General features: G+C 44.4%; 1 protein-coding gene across 8 annotated transcripts in view; it reads left to right on the top strand.

The window, feature by feature from the left end:
* Positions 1–1,001: 1,001 nt before the first annotated feature.
* Positions 1,002–14,883, top strand: part of RAPGEF1 (Rap guanine nucleotide exchange factor 1) — an 89,249-nt gene continuing 75,367 nt past the window's right edge. For 7 of the 8 annotated variants that reach the window (XM_074845842.1, XM_074845841.1, XM_074845839.1 and 4 more), the window contains exon 1: positions 1,002–1,208. In XM_074845842.1, the coding sequence (XP_074701943.1) occupies positions 1,184–1,208 (25 nt within the window). In that variant the 5' untranslated portion in view covers positions 1,002–1,183. Of the gene's footprint in view, positions 1,209–2,787; positions 3,029–14,883 lie in introns of all 8 variants that reach the window. The other variant, XM_074845837.1, reaches the window with a different exon arrangement.

The following is a 14,883-nucleotide window of genomic DNA, read 5'->3' as shown; positions in this document are numbered from 1 at the left end:
GGGGGAGTCCCCATCCCTGGAGGGGTTGAAGAGTCGGGTTGACCCAGCGCTGAGGGATCTGGTGGAGTTGGGAACGGTCAGGGTGAGGTTCATGGCTGGACTGGAGGAGCTTCAAGGGCTTTTCCAACCGAGGTGATTCTGTGTGATTCTGTAGGGTGCTGCGAGGATGCTCTGCAGCAGCAGCATCCGTGTCCAGTCTGAGTAAAAAAACCACATGGAGGTTTGCGCGAATCCCACCCTTGTTCCCCTTTGGTTAATTGTAATTTTGCTGCTGACTCCTCTAAGAGAAAGATTCTGCTGTAGTAGCAAATTCGGAGCAACGCAGCGCGCCGGCGAGACCTGACGAGTCTCTGAAGGGCCACGAGCGCTGGCGGGACGTGCCCTGGGCAGCGCAGGGCAGCGGGTCCCAGCTCTCCCCAGACCCGCGTACACAGGATCGCATTTTGGGGGGAAACCGCCCGAGAGGGCCAGGCCTGCCCCTGGAGACGTCCCTTTCTTTCGGGTCTCCCGCATCCCCTCGGCGGAGGCCCGGGGAGCGGAGCTGGGCCCACAACAGCCCGCTGGTCCCCGCCGCGCTGCCCGGGGCTCCGCGGCCTCCCGAGTCCCGCTCCTTGTCCCGCCGCGCTCCGGCGCCAGGGCCGAGGGTTCCCCTGCGAGGGCCGCCAGCACCCGCCGCGGCCCCGCCAGCGCTCCGGGGCGGGGGGGGGGGGGCACTGCCGAGGGCACCGCCTGTCCCCAGTGCCACCGCCCCTGAAGCGCCGCCGGGCCCTGACAGGGCCCCCCCTGAGGCGCCGCCGCTGCCCGGTGCCGGCGCCCTCGGCACGCCCGGAGGAACGCGGGGCGCTGCCCGCGGCCCTGCCCGCCCCGCCCCGCCCGCTGGGCCGTGGCGGCGGTTCCCCGGCGCGGCCGGCAGGCGGCGCTGCGGCCCGGGGCGGCGCGTGTGCGGCGGGAGCCCCCGGGCCGCCTCTTCCCCTCACGGCCCGGCGGAGCGGGCGGGGGGCGGGCGCTGCCTGCGCCGCCGCCGCCGCCGGAGCTCCACAAGGCCGCCGCCGCCGCCGCGCAGCGCCTCTCCCGGATCGCGGCCGGTAGCAGGCGGGAGGCGGCGGCGGCTGGCAGCCCCGCGCCGCGGCCGCTCCGCCGGCTACCTGCGCGGCAGGGCCTGAGCGCCGAGCCCGGCTCCGACATGTCCGGCAAGATCGAGAAAGCAGGTGAGCGGGGCCGGGCGCCGCGGGAGGCCCGGGGGGAGCCCGCCGGGCCGGCCGCGCTCGCCGCCCTCCCCTCAGCGCCGCCCCGCCGCCGCCGCGGCCCGCCGGAGGTGCCGGAGGTGCCGGCCGTGGGCCTGGCGCGGCCCGGCGGGGCGGGGGGGGAAGGCGGGCAGGGCCCCCCCCTCCGCCCCGCGGGTTTCGGCGCCCCGGGCTGGCGGGAGGCTCCTGTCAAGGCCGGGGCCGGGGCTGGGCCCGGGGCGGCGGGGGGATGCTCTGCCCGGCGCCCCCGCCGCCGCGCTGCCAGGGGGTGGTCCTGGGCTGCCCGGGCGCCGTTTGGGTCGGGCTTTTTGTCTTGTTTGCTTTTTCCTTTCCCCCCTCCCCCGTACCCTTTTTTCTAAATTTTATTTTATTTTCCCGCACCCCTGCCGTCCTCTCCATGTAGCAAAGCATCAGCAAAGCCGGGGCGCTGCAACGCTTTGGGGCCTACACGCAATGATTAATTGCAACTTCTCCAACTTTCCTCTTCTGGTGTTTGTGCAAGATCAGAAAAGATGAGTCCGTGGGCAAATGTCAGAGGGAACTTGCTCATTTTTTCCTATCTTGCAAAGCTCTCCCCTCAGCCCGGGGTGCTCGCCTAGAGCCAGAGCCAGGGGGGGAGGCTGCTGAGATCTCTTCAGCCCTCACAAGGAAACGCTCAAGCACGGATCATATTGTCTCTCTGTGCTTCTGGAGTCGTGTCTGGTTCTCAGTTGTCACTTTAGATGTTTTTCTGTGTAGCGGGAGCAGTATGTTTAAAGATTCAATTAGTGTTTTGCAAATCAAGCAGTGAAGTTATTTAGTTTAATTATGTTGCATTTAATTAGCAGAGAAAAATCAATGCTGGTTTGTATTTTTCATTGTAAGGAATAGCTAGGCAGCTTCCTACAGGGGAACGTAGGGTAGCAGTCTGAGTCTGGCTGTGTGAAGTACAGCGTTCAGGCTTTCCAGGACAGCAGCCACCGATTTAGGGAAGAGTCCTGTTTCAAAGGAGTAAAGCTGGTAGCCGTGCTTTCTGGTTTTGATCATTCGATCCTGGTTTGTTCTGGCTTCTGCGCTTCACTGTATGCGAATATGTTCTCCTGTGGTACGGGTTCTGGAGCAGCCTCCAGGGATGAGCAGACTGGCTGCTTGGCAGCCGGCTTTTAAGTGCAGTACGTAGGCATGTTTCCAGCTCTCGGCGCTTAGTTACTGTCTAACAAGTGTGCATCACATCATGGGACAAATGTTACTCCAGAAATACCATAGGTTAATCTGATGCACGATCCCTTACATAGTATCGCAATATAACGCTTTGCTTTGGGATTCTGGCTATGTCTTTTCAATGCTTACTGGTATATTGCTGCAACTGTTTGTCCGGGAAGCGGGTAACCGAGTAAGGAAGGTGTTAGCAGCATATATAGACCTGGGGCCAGCTCTGAAATAATTGCCACTTGTTTATGCTAGAGGTGAATTTGGCTTGGGATTTTAGTAAATGCTGATAGCGCTGTAGACAGTAATTACGGATGTATAAATAAGTGATCACGTTTTGTTTATTCGCGTGCAGTAAATAACCCTGTGAGAATAGTAAATATAACTCCACACCAGCGAAGCAGCGTGAAGAGTTCAAACGCGGGAAGATGACTCTGTAGACACACACAAACGCAGTGTGGTTCCATAAACAATAGAACAGAAAGGCCAAAAATACCATACAAAAAATCATACGCTGCGCAACCTAGAGACCCGACCTTGCAACACACTGAACTCCCATTGAAGAACTCAAGACATCATGCAGGATCCATCCCCAGGTCAGTGCTGTAAATGTAGTTTTGAAGATGCAATGGGTGAAGCCTTGATGCAGAGGCATTCTGTCTCGTGCGTGTGTATCGTAGTGATGATTTGCTGAACAAGAGAAACTGTTGATCTGGGAAACTGTCTTCTTTCAACTGCTTGTACTTTCATTTCGTTAAGAAGGGTATTTAAAAAAAAGAAATCCAGGCCAAATATACACCGGAGGGGAGGGGGAGGGAAAGAGGGCTGGAAACCAGCTGTTTCAGTGCCATACAGTCTTGATCACCACGTCTGAGTGTTTGAACTTCTGATTGATACAAACAGTCCAGTTAATAGCGTCACCGCATAAACACGGTCTGTAATACCACAGTCATTCTGGGGTAATATTTGTCAAAATGTATACAGTAGCAGAACAAAGGATACAGACTCATGAAACAAATGCTATGAGGTCTAAGGTCCGTGTATTTGTGTACGTTTGAATTTGTTTTTTTTCTTATGGGAACGGAAATACATGCAAAACCCATGATGTTGTTATCAGGCAACAGCCTATTTTATTTACAAGCCATCTTGACAAACTTTGGAATGGGCTTGGGTTTTGGTTTGACTCATGTCCATCTAGTCAGGCTGATGGGAACAAAAGTGTTGCCTTACAGGGTTAGATCCCTAGAGATCTTACATACATCTGCTCCCTGGGTCCTTAAATGAAACACCTTGTTGGCATTTAATAAAAAACAATAATAAATGATTAGAGATAACAGCTACCATCCTGTCCACCAAGGAAGCGCGGACAAGGCTCCCTCCAGAAGGGTCACTGTAGAGCAATTCAGGGCACTGCTTTGGAGTGAAGGGGAGCCATCTGGTAATGTAGAATAAGATGGCATATTTTGTTTTCACTAGTATTAGACCTCCTGTCTTGCTAGGCTCCAGCCAGGAGACTTGCAAATACTTTTTCAAAGCAGAACCCTCATTGACTTGAAGAGAAGGAATGGCATCCAACATTGGTTTTTTTACTCTAGAACTGTGACTTTGCATCTTTACTTTCAGAAAGCATTTGCCTCACCTTAGATAGTCTGATAGTTTTGATCTAAAATCCAAAACAGGGATGCCAAGAAAGAGTAGAGAAGGTCACAGATTCTGCTTGGGTTTCCTGTTACCATGGCAATACATGAATTCCCGTATTTATTTACCTGATGGATTACGTGCTCCAGGGAATTGAACTATTCTGCATCATTCAGGGAGAATAAGGTCTAAAACAAAAGCTCTTCCATGAAGCAGGTCCATTCAAGAATGCCCTTTATTAAAACCAAAGAACATATGGGTGCCATACTTCGAAGGTTTTTTTTTTTACTGAATGTTTTCAATCTTAATCTTGTAATTTCTTGCAGGGTTTTCATATTCCTTGTAAGCTTGCTTTTTCAATAGCTGTCTGCTGAAGGTTGAGATAACTGTTTCAAGTGTTAGCTACCTGCAGTGCAGTCAGTTATCTCCGTTCTGCTCAGGACTCAACTGGATGTAGTTATTCCCAGCAGACTGAAAATGCTGTTGTCTTCACCTTTTACTCATGAGCATTTGCCTGATAAGCAAATTCATCTCTGAAGTTTTATCCTTTAGTATTGGTGGTATAAACATCTAGGGGTAGTCCCAGGAGAACTCTGCTCTTAAGGAAAATGGCAAAATAGAAGAAACCATTCAGGACGCCAGATTATTTCCATCTTTATAGGAACTTAATGTTTGTCCAGAGTCCTTCGCACCGGTTTATGTGATTCTGAATTGTGCATCTGTGAATGTTTTTGTATTAATGTGAAGTTTCCTGGGGATCTTATTTTTGGGGAGGATATATTTTGAACTGTCATCATCCCTTGGATCATCCTGTGGAAGTTTTCCTGCATATTCTTTACACCTGTATAGTTGTGTGCAGTTTCTTTTTGTCTGAGCTATGCTTAGGTGACTTACTTGCAGAACTCTTCTCGATTCAGTTGTGCATTCACCACTGTACCACGTTCTTCAGTATAAGTGAGGGCTTTAAGGTTTGGATTTCTGCAGTTGGTGAGTGTAAGTGCTGCTCTACTGATGGTTTTCAGATGAAGTAAAAATTGTCTGTGGAATGTCTTGTCCTGGAATCTGGAAACTAAACTCTTCTAAAGACTCACTTCACAACCCTAAAGGCAATTCAGTTCCAATTCTTCCTTACTTGGGCTTTTAGCACCTACTGTGTTTCCTACTATATGCTGCTCAGACAGTGACATCACATGTGTGTTTTATTGTAACTTGTTTAAAAAGCATCAACAATTCAGTCTAGTTTTGTGTGGAGGCAAAATACGCGTACAAGATGATCACTAGTGTTTGCTACAAAATAGCACAAAGAGCAGAATTTTGTGGGTTTTTATAAGTAGTCCTAGGTTTGACAGGTGTTCTGTTGCATAGCTTCAAGACGAATGTTCAGAAATGTAGCCTGCGGGATAACTGCTGCAAGACTGAGATGGTCTTAGCAGTTGTAAGAAGGAAGTGGACAAGGAGTGGAGAAAAAAGACAGCTGAAGTCTGCTGGAATGTGAAGCAGCTGGTTTGTGCCTTAGTCAGTGAAAAAGCAGAAACTGGAAACAATTGCTAAATTTATTTTCAGTGCAAGCAATCGTTTTCCTTGAACCGCAATGACTAAATATATCTATTGGTGTGATTTTTATGTGGTGGTAACTCTAACTGGCTCTTGCTAACCTCCTGGCAAGCAGAGAGATGAGTGCAAGTTCCCTGTCAGTCAGGATCCTAACACAAATGTCCCTCATCCAGGTCTGTTGCTTCACTTGCAGAGAACATTTCCTATTTATAAGGGACCTGTAGGCTGTCAGCATGGCTTTACTTGTTGCAATGTATTGCATGAGTGGAAGAAACCTAGGTATTTGTTTCTAGGGAGGGGAGTCAATCTGTAACTGCTTTTTCAGGTTTCCTTGGGGTTTTGTCCATCTTTTTGGAGATTCTGAATTGCGGTTGAGACCTCAGCTGATATTCTGATAACTCTGTAAGTGCAGATAGACACTGATGCAAAGGTGTGAGTCTTTTTAAAAAAATATACATTAACGCCTTATTTATTCCAAAGTTGAAAGCCTGTGGGTAGTATTCGCAAAATGAGCTTTTCTGTTGGCTTACAAATCCTTTGGAAGGAGAGCATTCAATACAGAAGCTTGCAGCATCTTAACTGCAAGTGGAGGAACATGAAGTGTTAACTTTCTAGACTTTATTTTAAAGAAACTAGAGAGTTGTTACATCTTTTCTTGGCAGAGGCATTTGATGGCTAACCAGATTTACTTCAAGCACTCAGTCGCTATGTGTATTGCAGGAGATGTCTAGGCAGTTCTCGGCTACTGAGAGGTGATAGCTGGAATTGTTTGTTACCTTAACATCAGATTTGGAAGATACTTGTACCGCAGCAAAGGTAAGATGATAGAGAGCATCTCCTGTGTTTGTGCCAGATAAAACTCCAGAAACTATGTAGTATATTAAAAACAACAAATTACGTGTCAGAGCTACAGGTAAGGTGATTTAATAGCTGCCTTCCTCTCTGGTACTCCTCACCACACCCATCATTTTGCATAGTTTGGAAATATGTAGAGGATATAACTTGTTCCATTTTCCAAGGCAAATCATCACAACATTCTTCTGCTGAAACTAGAGATCTGGAGTTTGCAGAGCTATTGACCTCTGTGTATTGTTGCTTAGCAGTGAAATGAATCCTTCCAGTCTGTATTCTTCATATGGAGACTTTACATTATCTGAAGAAAAAGCTGTGCATGGAGAGGCATCCTTCAGCTTCTCCAATTTGTGACAGAGTAGGCTTTTCTCTTTGAAAACAATTGAAAATTTATTGTGCTATAGGTACCTGAATATTTGGGAAATTCTGCTTTGGTGTTACATCTGTCTTTTTTTCTTTATTAATGTTAGCAAACTACAGGATTCAGCCATTGTCATGGAAGGAGTATTAAAATCACCTAGCTATTGCAAGATTATTAGCTTTGTTATTTGTCAGTTTTGTCTAAATAACCAAAGCTTGGCTTTCATGGTGTACAGTTGGGAAATATTGTAGGACATAATGGGATGAGGGGATGGTGATGGAGAACAGTGTGTCATTCTCAGTGCTTTAGTAGAGATTAGGGGGAAAAGGAGAACTGCTTGGAGGAAAACTAGATTTATTCACCTTTGCAAGTTTGAATTTGCAGCGACAGAACTCCCAAGGTGTATGAAAAGGTGACCAGAGAAGGAAAAAGGGACATCACAAGTGGAGATGTTATGGAATGATTGGAAAGACCATAAAAAAAACCCCACAGATGTTAGAAGAGGAAGGAATGGGGGGCTAAGTTGCATGCAAGTAGAGCAGATAGGAAAGGACAGGATAACAGAAATGGAAAGTGGGCAAGGAGGAGGCTCCCGGCAGCTTTCACGGGCATCTGTTCCAAGGCAAAGAGACAGAAGATGAATTTCAGCAATCCGGAAAAGCTGCAGGAATCCTGCAGGTTGGGACGTGCTGCCAAAGGAATGTTCTGCAGTTCTGCTATTCACGTTGCTGCAGCCTGACAAATTTACAGCTGTACTACCTGACCCATAGCATCCACTCTTAAAAATACATTTCCGACCTCTTCTTATGGTGCGTGACATTGATACTGAGAGAGCAAACAGTTTAATCTGTGTGAGTGAGAAGTTATGTCCCCACATATTCTGTGAAGCAACCTGAGATAGTTGATGGATCAGATTATTGGTCTGCTTTTATTTGCGTTGCATAGTTCAGTAAAGCGCTTCACCTTTGAAAGTCTCTTGACGTTAAATCTGTGTGCTGTTTTAGTTGCTACCATAGCTCACCCCCTCTGGAGTTTGTAAGATAATATTTTCATGTTGAGAGCAAGGAAGAGGTGAATAGGAACAAGTATAAGAGAAAGATGGTCTGTATCAGAGCATTGACTTAGTGGTGGGAGATGGGATATCGGCGGTATTTAGGAGAATCGATTCTCCTACGCTTGCTTTCTATTTTATCATATTTAGGAAAGTAATCTAAAAGACTTAAGAATTGTCAAGAGCTGTATGGAGATTCTAAGCCTTGGCTAGCAATTTGGTTTCACGTTTATTTCATTTTTTTGGCTCTCCTTTTATTGAGAGGGTTGTTTGAGCATGGGTGGCACCCAAAGAGGAGATTTCTTAATTATGGGGCTGAGGCTCTTTGAATTAAGCAAATTCATGTTTTGCATTATCTTACTGTACTTGGGTGATGGTCTCTGCTGCTTTGTGTAGAGCTTTTCTGGTGTCATGAAAATACTGTGCGTTTTGTGATTGAAGTTAACATCTTGGTGTGGCCATCAGTGTCTCTAAGGAAATATTAATTCATTATTGTGCTGAGGGAGAAAGGTTAAAGCTTGCTTGCACTCTCATGCTCTCATTCTTTCTCTCTGAAGGCTTCATGTGGGGATGCCCTTTGTTGTGTACTTAACATATTCACCAAACCAGTCCCATTTATATTCTAAACATGATCTTTAATTTCATCCATCACATGTATACTAATCTTGGGTTTGGAAAGAAAACAGATGAGAATTTTCTTTTTAGGCTTCTGGAAAGAAAGGAAAAAAACAGTAGAGGTTAAAATCAAAGAATAGTTACCCATAGCTGGTAAAGTTGCAGTAAGCAGATGCTGCAGCTTGGTTGGTTGATTAAACCTTGATAGAATTTTACCAAGAGTCTGAACGTGTAGTTCTATATCTGTTAAACTGTAGTTTGCAGGTACTCTTTGATAATTAAAACGGGAGCAAAAGGAGTGTGTTCGCAATGTACGGCGTGCATTGTTTTATCCCCTACCTTTTGATGGTTTTATTGTGCTTCTTGGTCTACAATCTGTCCTGCCCATACTGCCCAAAAGGTGGTAAAACAGCCTCAGGGATTAATTCCATATTTAGAAAGTTTCCTTTACAAACCAAATATCATGTAATAAAGGGCACCCGGGAAATCAATATTTTAGTTCTAGTTGTATACTACATTCCAACCAATGCTAGAGAGCAGTGCTCAGTGAATCCATCCGACAGTGGGCTTTGGTTAGCTGGACAATACTGTTTAAAACACTGTTTTCCTTGGGTGATATATTATCCTTTTATGCTCTACCTGTATTAACTTAAGTTCATCAATTTGAGTATGAGAAGATAAAGTACGGATGGTTCCCATCCACTTTTTGCTTAACAATACGACCTTTCATTTCATCGTTGGGCGTGATGTGTGCTGCAGCTTTCATATCAAAGAAATTAAATACCCCTGTTAGGATATATTTTTTCCATCCCAATTTTTTTAAGTGTATGTTTTCTGCTTTTCTAATTAGAAGAAGCTTTAAACAGAGTTATATACAAGAATAAGTTTGAGGAACTAGGGAGGTCTACCAACAGGTCTAGTTAGAGCTCACCTATGAATTTACAGGGACTTAAAATGTAGAGCACTGGCTTGTGCAGGAGGTGCTCTGTCTGTATAAATATCCATGCAAAGGTCACATGAAATCATATGTTAAGTCTGATGCCAGATTTTTGGTGGAGCATGGTAAGAGTGGCACAGGGTTTGAGTTTACTCTTTTACTGCTTGGAATTGCTTCTCCAGGGCTACTCTATGGCAGAAATTTGCAGTACCCAAAAACATTATGCATCTGAAAGTCACATGACTTTTTTTAAAACAATAATTTTGTATCTTTATGAGCAATACCTAGGAGACTATAACTGACTGAAACTGAGGTGGGGAGTTTCTCTGTTTCCAGCTTAGTTTTTCTGTTTGCTCTGTGAATAACTGTTTGCTCTTTGTCACTGGAAACAGTGGCACTTCTGTCCCCTGCTCTGTCAGTCTGGTCTGTTGTAGTTTACAGGAGAGACACTTTGGAAAGTTGTAGAACCACCCTATTAAAATGCTCTAATGAATATAAGAATGGTATTTAAAGTGCATGGTTTACGAGCTCTCTCAAATATGGGCAGTTTTGTGATATTCAGGTGTACAGTATCCCTTTAAAGGACCACTGAGTCTTGTAGCATAACTTGGCACATCTGCTCAGAGGTAAGCTTGCTTCTTACATCTGTACCTCTCTTACTTAAACAGTAGTATCTTTTCATAAGGAAATAGTGAAGGCTCATCCTCTGTTGGAACTCTTGGACCTATTGGCCAATTTCAGTCAAACTTTTCAGATGAATTGATATTATAAAGTTATTCGAATTTCTGCATGTTTTCTGAAGAAGAGTGAGTAAAACAAAGAGACCACAGATAGTGCCTTCGTTATGGCAAAAGGGAAAATGGAGCTGTCCCACACTGCGTTTGGCCATCCGGTGTCACTTCAGAATCACTAACACACATGGTGCTTCTTGTTCAGAGGGGTCCCAAGGGAGATTTGGGAAGTAAGGTTTCTTCTGTTGGAAGAAGAATAGATAGAGTTTCACTAGTTTTGCTGCTCATAGAAAAATACTTTTTTAAATAAGACCTTGATGATGTAGTTTGCTGTTTGATGATTTAACTAAGGTTATGATCTTATGCTCGTTCAGTGGCACAGGCATTTTGTCAGTCTAAACTGGTCTCATAGTTTATCTTGCACTGTAAAATTCACAGGCATGAGATAAATCTGACTGTATTTTGAAAAAATATGAGAAGATTATGCAGTGAGGTACTCTAGTTTAACCTCAGCTGGATTAATTGATTCAACCTTCATGTATAGGCAAGATCTAAGAATGAACAGATAGGAATTCTTTATTGCCTAGAAACTTCTCTTTGTTCTCCACTGAACTTCTTGCACCAGGACACTTGCATTAGTTAAAAACTGGTTGTGTCATTTAAGCTTTTGCCTCTAAATTTATGAAGGTAAGATACATTCATAGAAGAGATTTATGGTGATTTGAGAATATCCTTGCTCAGAATTAGTCAATTTTGTGAAGCTGGCTCAAAATTACACCTATACTGAAGTAGATACAATTTTGTGTGTACAAAGTCTAACATATTTTTTATTTATGTATCATTTTTGTTCTGATAATTTCTAGTCCCTCGTGGATTCCAGCAGTTGTCAAAAGGATTTAATACTGGTTATACTGCTTTGGAAATGCCCGTCTTTCACCAGAGACTGTAGGAAAAACCTGTGGTGACTATGACTACCGTAGACCCTAACACCTAGCACTTACCCAGCTAAGTTTGGGAGAGATGAATCCCAGCCTTGGGCAGATTTCTGTCCTTTTGGGAAGCTGTTCAAAGAGATTTTTAGATTGTTTGATACTATAGTTATGTGAAGCTGAACACCATGGTGTCCACCCCTCAGACTGTGTGACTCTCCAGGAGGGAAACCAGGGTTATAAGAAGACCCCTTGCCTCTGAAAAAATCCCATCTCACATGCAAGTCACTGCTGAGAGAACCCTACGTACCACAAAAGGGATGCCTACAAGAGCTTGCTTAATGTTAACTCTGATGCTGGTGGTGGGTCTGTGAGCTGGCAACATTTTTATCTAATTTGCTGTTAGTTCCCAAAGATGAAACAGGCACTAGACCTTTTAAAGTTTAATTTCTTTGCTTTCTCTTGTGCTGATCAGTCCAGGGAGGGCAAGGTATTGCATTCCATCAAGCCTGATGCCAAATCATTGGCTGAAAGGTAAAAACACTGATAAAAAAAAAATGTTTTCCTTTGCTGCTAGAACAAAGACTACTTGAATTGTGAACTGGTTGACCTGGAATGGGGAATGCCAAGGAAAAACAACACCCTTTGGAAAAAAGCAAGTATGTCTGTCTTGCAGGGACAGCTCAGAGGAGCCAATGCAGGGCAGTGAAGGGTGGGTTGCTGTTAAAAGCCGAAGTATCCAGGTAAAAATGGCAGGGCAAACGAATCCTTAAAAACCACGCAAAGAGAGAATTTGGTTCTCATTACTGTCTGTGTGTATTTCCAGGTAGTCTTTAAACAAAGATGGTTTTGCTCCTGTCTGTCTCGGGTGAAAGCCCTTGTATAAATTCTTTAAATATGCATTGGCAGCTCTTACTCTTCGGTTTTATCCTGAATTACAGCCTTGTTCATTAGACCTCAAATCTGAGGTGTACATTTCACTGTAATACTTGTAGGGCTCCCTGGAGACATCAGGTATACCGCAAGTGATACACAAGAGAACTTCTCTGAGCTTCCATTTGGCTGGCAGCCTGGGGACTGCCAGGGTCCGAGGGATCAAAACCATCGTTTGGAGCAGACACTGGTGTAACCCACGTCGTTGCCTGGGGTTGTCGGGATTGTTGTGGCTTTTTACTATGTGAGTAAGGAAAAACTGCTTACCTGGCAGTTGACCACAATTATCTGTGTTAGGGTTACCACTCAAGTGCATATTTTACACTTTTTGTTCTGGCTGAAGTTAATATGATAGAGAAGGGGAAACCAAGGAAACATCTGAGGGATTATTTCTGGCAGCTGGGCAGATGAGTTTATCTATAAATCCTGAGAGTCTCTGGCAAAAAGGTGTTTAAGAGTGTTAGTAACAACAAAAACAATGTTGGAAGGTTGCTGATGGCTTATGTCATTGTTTTGATATTTCTCAAGTTCTGTAAGTACTTAGGGCTGGTATAAATAATAGCATCTAAGGTTACAGCCATTGGTCATCTAGTCTGTTGGAGATCCACCAGCAATATCCAAAAAAGTTTCCCCCATCAAGTGAAAGCATAACTGATTCTACAATCATTTCCAGCGTACATGTGCTGTTAACATGGCAGTTGATCGAGGTCCTGATCTGAATCTGGCATCCAACCTCATGCAAAACACCATTCTTAGCAACATTACCAGTGCTGTGGCTTGTCCTGAGGGCAGAGCTAACAGGCTGTGGGTTTTATTATTACTATTATTTTCATTTGTTTTTATCAGTTGATACTTCTCAGATGAGGTACTTCACATCTAAAAGCTTTGGCAACATAGTATACTAACTTTGAAATATTATCATAATGACGAAAAAAAAATCATGCTAGAACTATTAGCACTCAGTAGTATACATTTAATGAAATTGTTATTCAAAGCTCTTATACCCAGAAAAGTAACACTGGTTTGTGTTGATGTTGCACACTATGATCTTAACCTTTGGGATGATAACAAAGCACAAGAACTGGCTCCTCCTGCAATCCTGTGCCCTTGACGGAGTCATTCAGTTAAATTCCTTAATATTTTTGCAGCTGTGGTTGTGGTTTATTAACTGATGCTGCCTTGAAGAAGAGCTTGTGTCTGCAGCAAAGTTTTCATTACTCATCTGTCAATACTTGCAGAGTAAAACAAATGGGTCTGGGTGGAGAGGTTTCTGCTTTTCTGTGTAAATGGTTTCTTTTTCTCCATCCCTGCTCTTTTACCGAAGGAGGGGGTAGAGAATATTTTTGATTCAGTACTTGGTTGTACTGTATTGGATAGGAAGGTCTGGCTGGCTTTGTCTGTCAGGATTATTTTAGGCTATGATGTTTAGATTTTATGGAATGAACTAGAGGGAATTAAAAACATGTCTCTTTCCCAAAATATTCTCACTTGTACAGTTGTAAAATGCCCTCTTTCCTGAATCATACCAGCTGAAGAATCTCCAGAATTTCTCTTTTGCAGTGGGTAAAATACGATTTTTGACCAGTTCAACAATTTGCTTGTTGGGAGAAATCCAGTTGAGTTTTATTTGGTTTTGTTTTTACATAGTCCTCAAAATGGAAAATTAGATGAACCAAAATTATTACATTGCTGTGTTTACTGATGCAAACTGCAAGTTTTGCAGTAATTGCCTTGGCTTCTGGGTGAAATGCAGGAGGCAACTTACCTGCCTGGATTTTGGGGGTTTTTTGCATGATAACTGCAAATGAAGGGCACATCTTATTTTGAAGCCCCTGCAAAACAGGGATATCTGCTCCAGGAGATGGAGATGCAAATGAATTTCATGCTGGTACATAGAACAGGCAAGTGAATGGAATGAACTGCTTTTGTAGCAAATGAGCAGTCAATACAAAATGCTTTGCTGGAACGGGACAGGGCTATAGCAAAAGCATGAGCTATATTAAGTAGGGGAGAAGGACTTGCAGAAACCAGGGTATTGACTCATTTGGCCACATGCTTCTCTTGAGTTTCACACTTGACTGTGACAAATATTGAACAGAATAGCAGCCAGGCTAGTGAGCAAGTGTGCTTAAGAGCCAAAAGTCAGTGCTGATGTCTTTCTGTGCATGTGTATTTTGGGAGAGATACTGGAGTCCTTACCTCCTTTTCTTGTTGTGCATTCTGGTTTTGCTTAGTTTTTATCCTAATTCAAAAAATCATGATGGGGCAAAACATCACACAGCAGTTCCCTGTGCAAGAATATGTAAAGAACTAAGGCCCAGCCCAGTAAAGGTGATTTATGACTTGAAGCCTTGCTTTGTGTCTCTGTACCTTGGCCACGTGAAGTGTTGGCTGGGAAATTGGTGGCAGTTTCCTTAGCACAGACCTTCCTTCTGTCATGGAGTTACCATCAAAGGTATTTTAAAGCCTGTCCTCTGGGAGACTGTTCTGTGTTACTGTGGCCTCTGGTGAGAGCAGAGGGAACCAAAATCTCTGCCAGACTGAGCTCTTGACTAGCTGCAAGCATGAGGACCTAGTTTAGAGATAAAAACTGATTAGTGGATAATTCCCCCAGAATGAATAATCTCAGTCTTAAAAGATGAATTGCAGATGGTTTTGGATGAGAGAGAGATCAGGTTTAAAATGTCATTCTTTCAGTAACCTGAGTCTACTGACCTTACGTGGCACTGCAGAGATCATTTCGAGTAAGAGTGGAAGGAGAGGCTTGGTGGTGGTGTGTGGCCAGTGCTTCCTGCGTTGGTCTGAAGCCAGAGCCCCCAGTGTTACATCTACCTGCTGGTTTGAAAGGTC

This window comes from Strix aluco, chromosome 20, assembly GCF_031877795.1.
Source record: "Strix aluco isolate bStrAlu1 chromosome 20, bStrAlu1.hap1, whole genome shotgun sequence".
Taxonomy (NCBI): Eukaryota; Metazoa; Chordata; class Aves; order Strigiformes; family Strigidae; genus Strix; species Strix aluco.
Note: the sequence above shows the minus strand (reverse complement) of the source record. Positions and strands in the feature narration are given on the sequence as shown.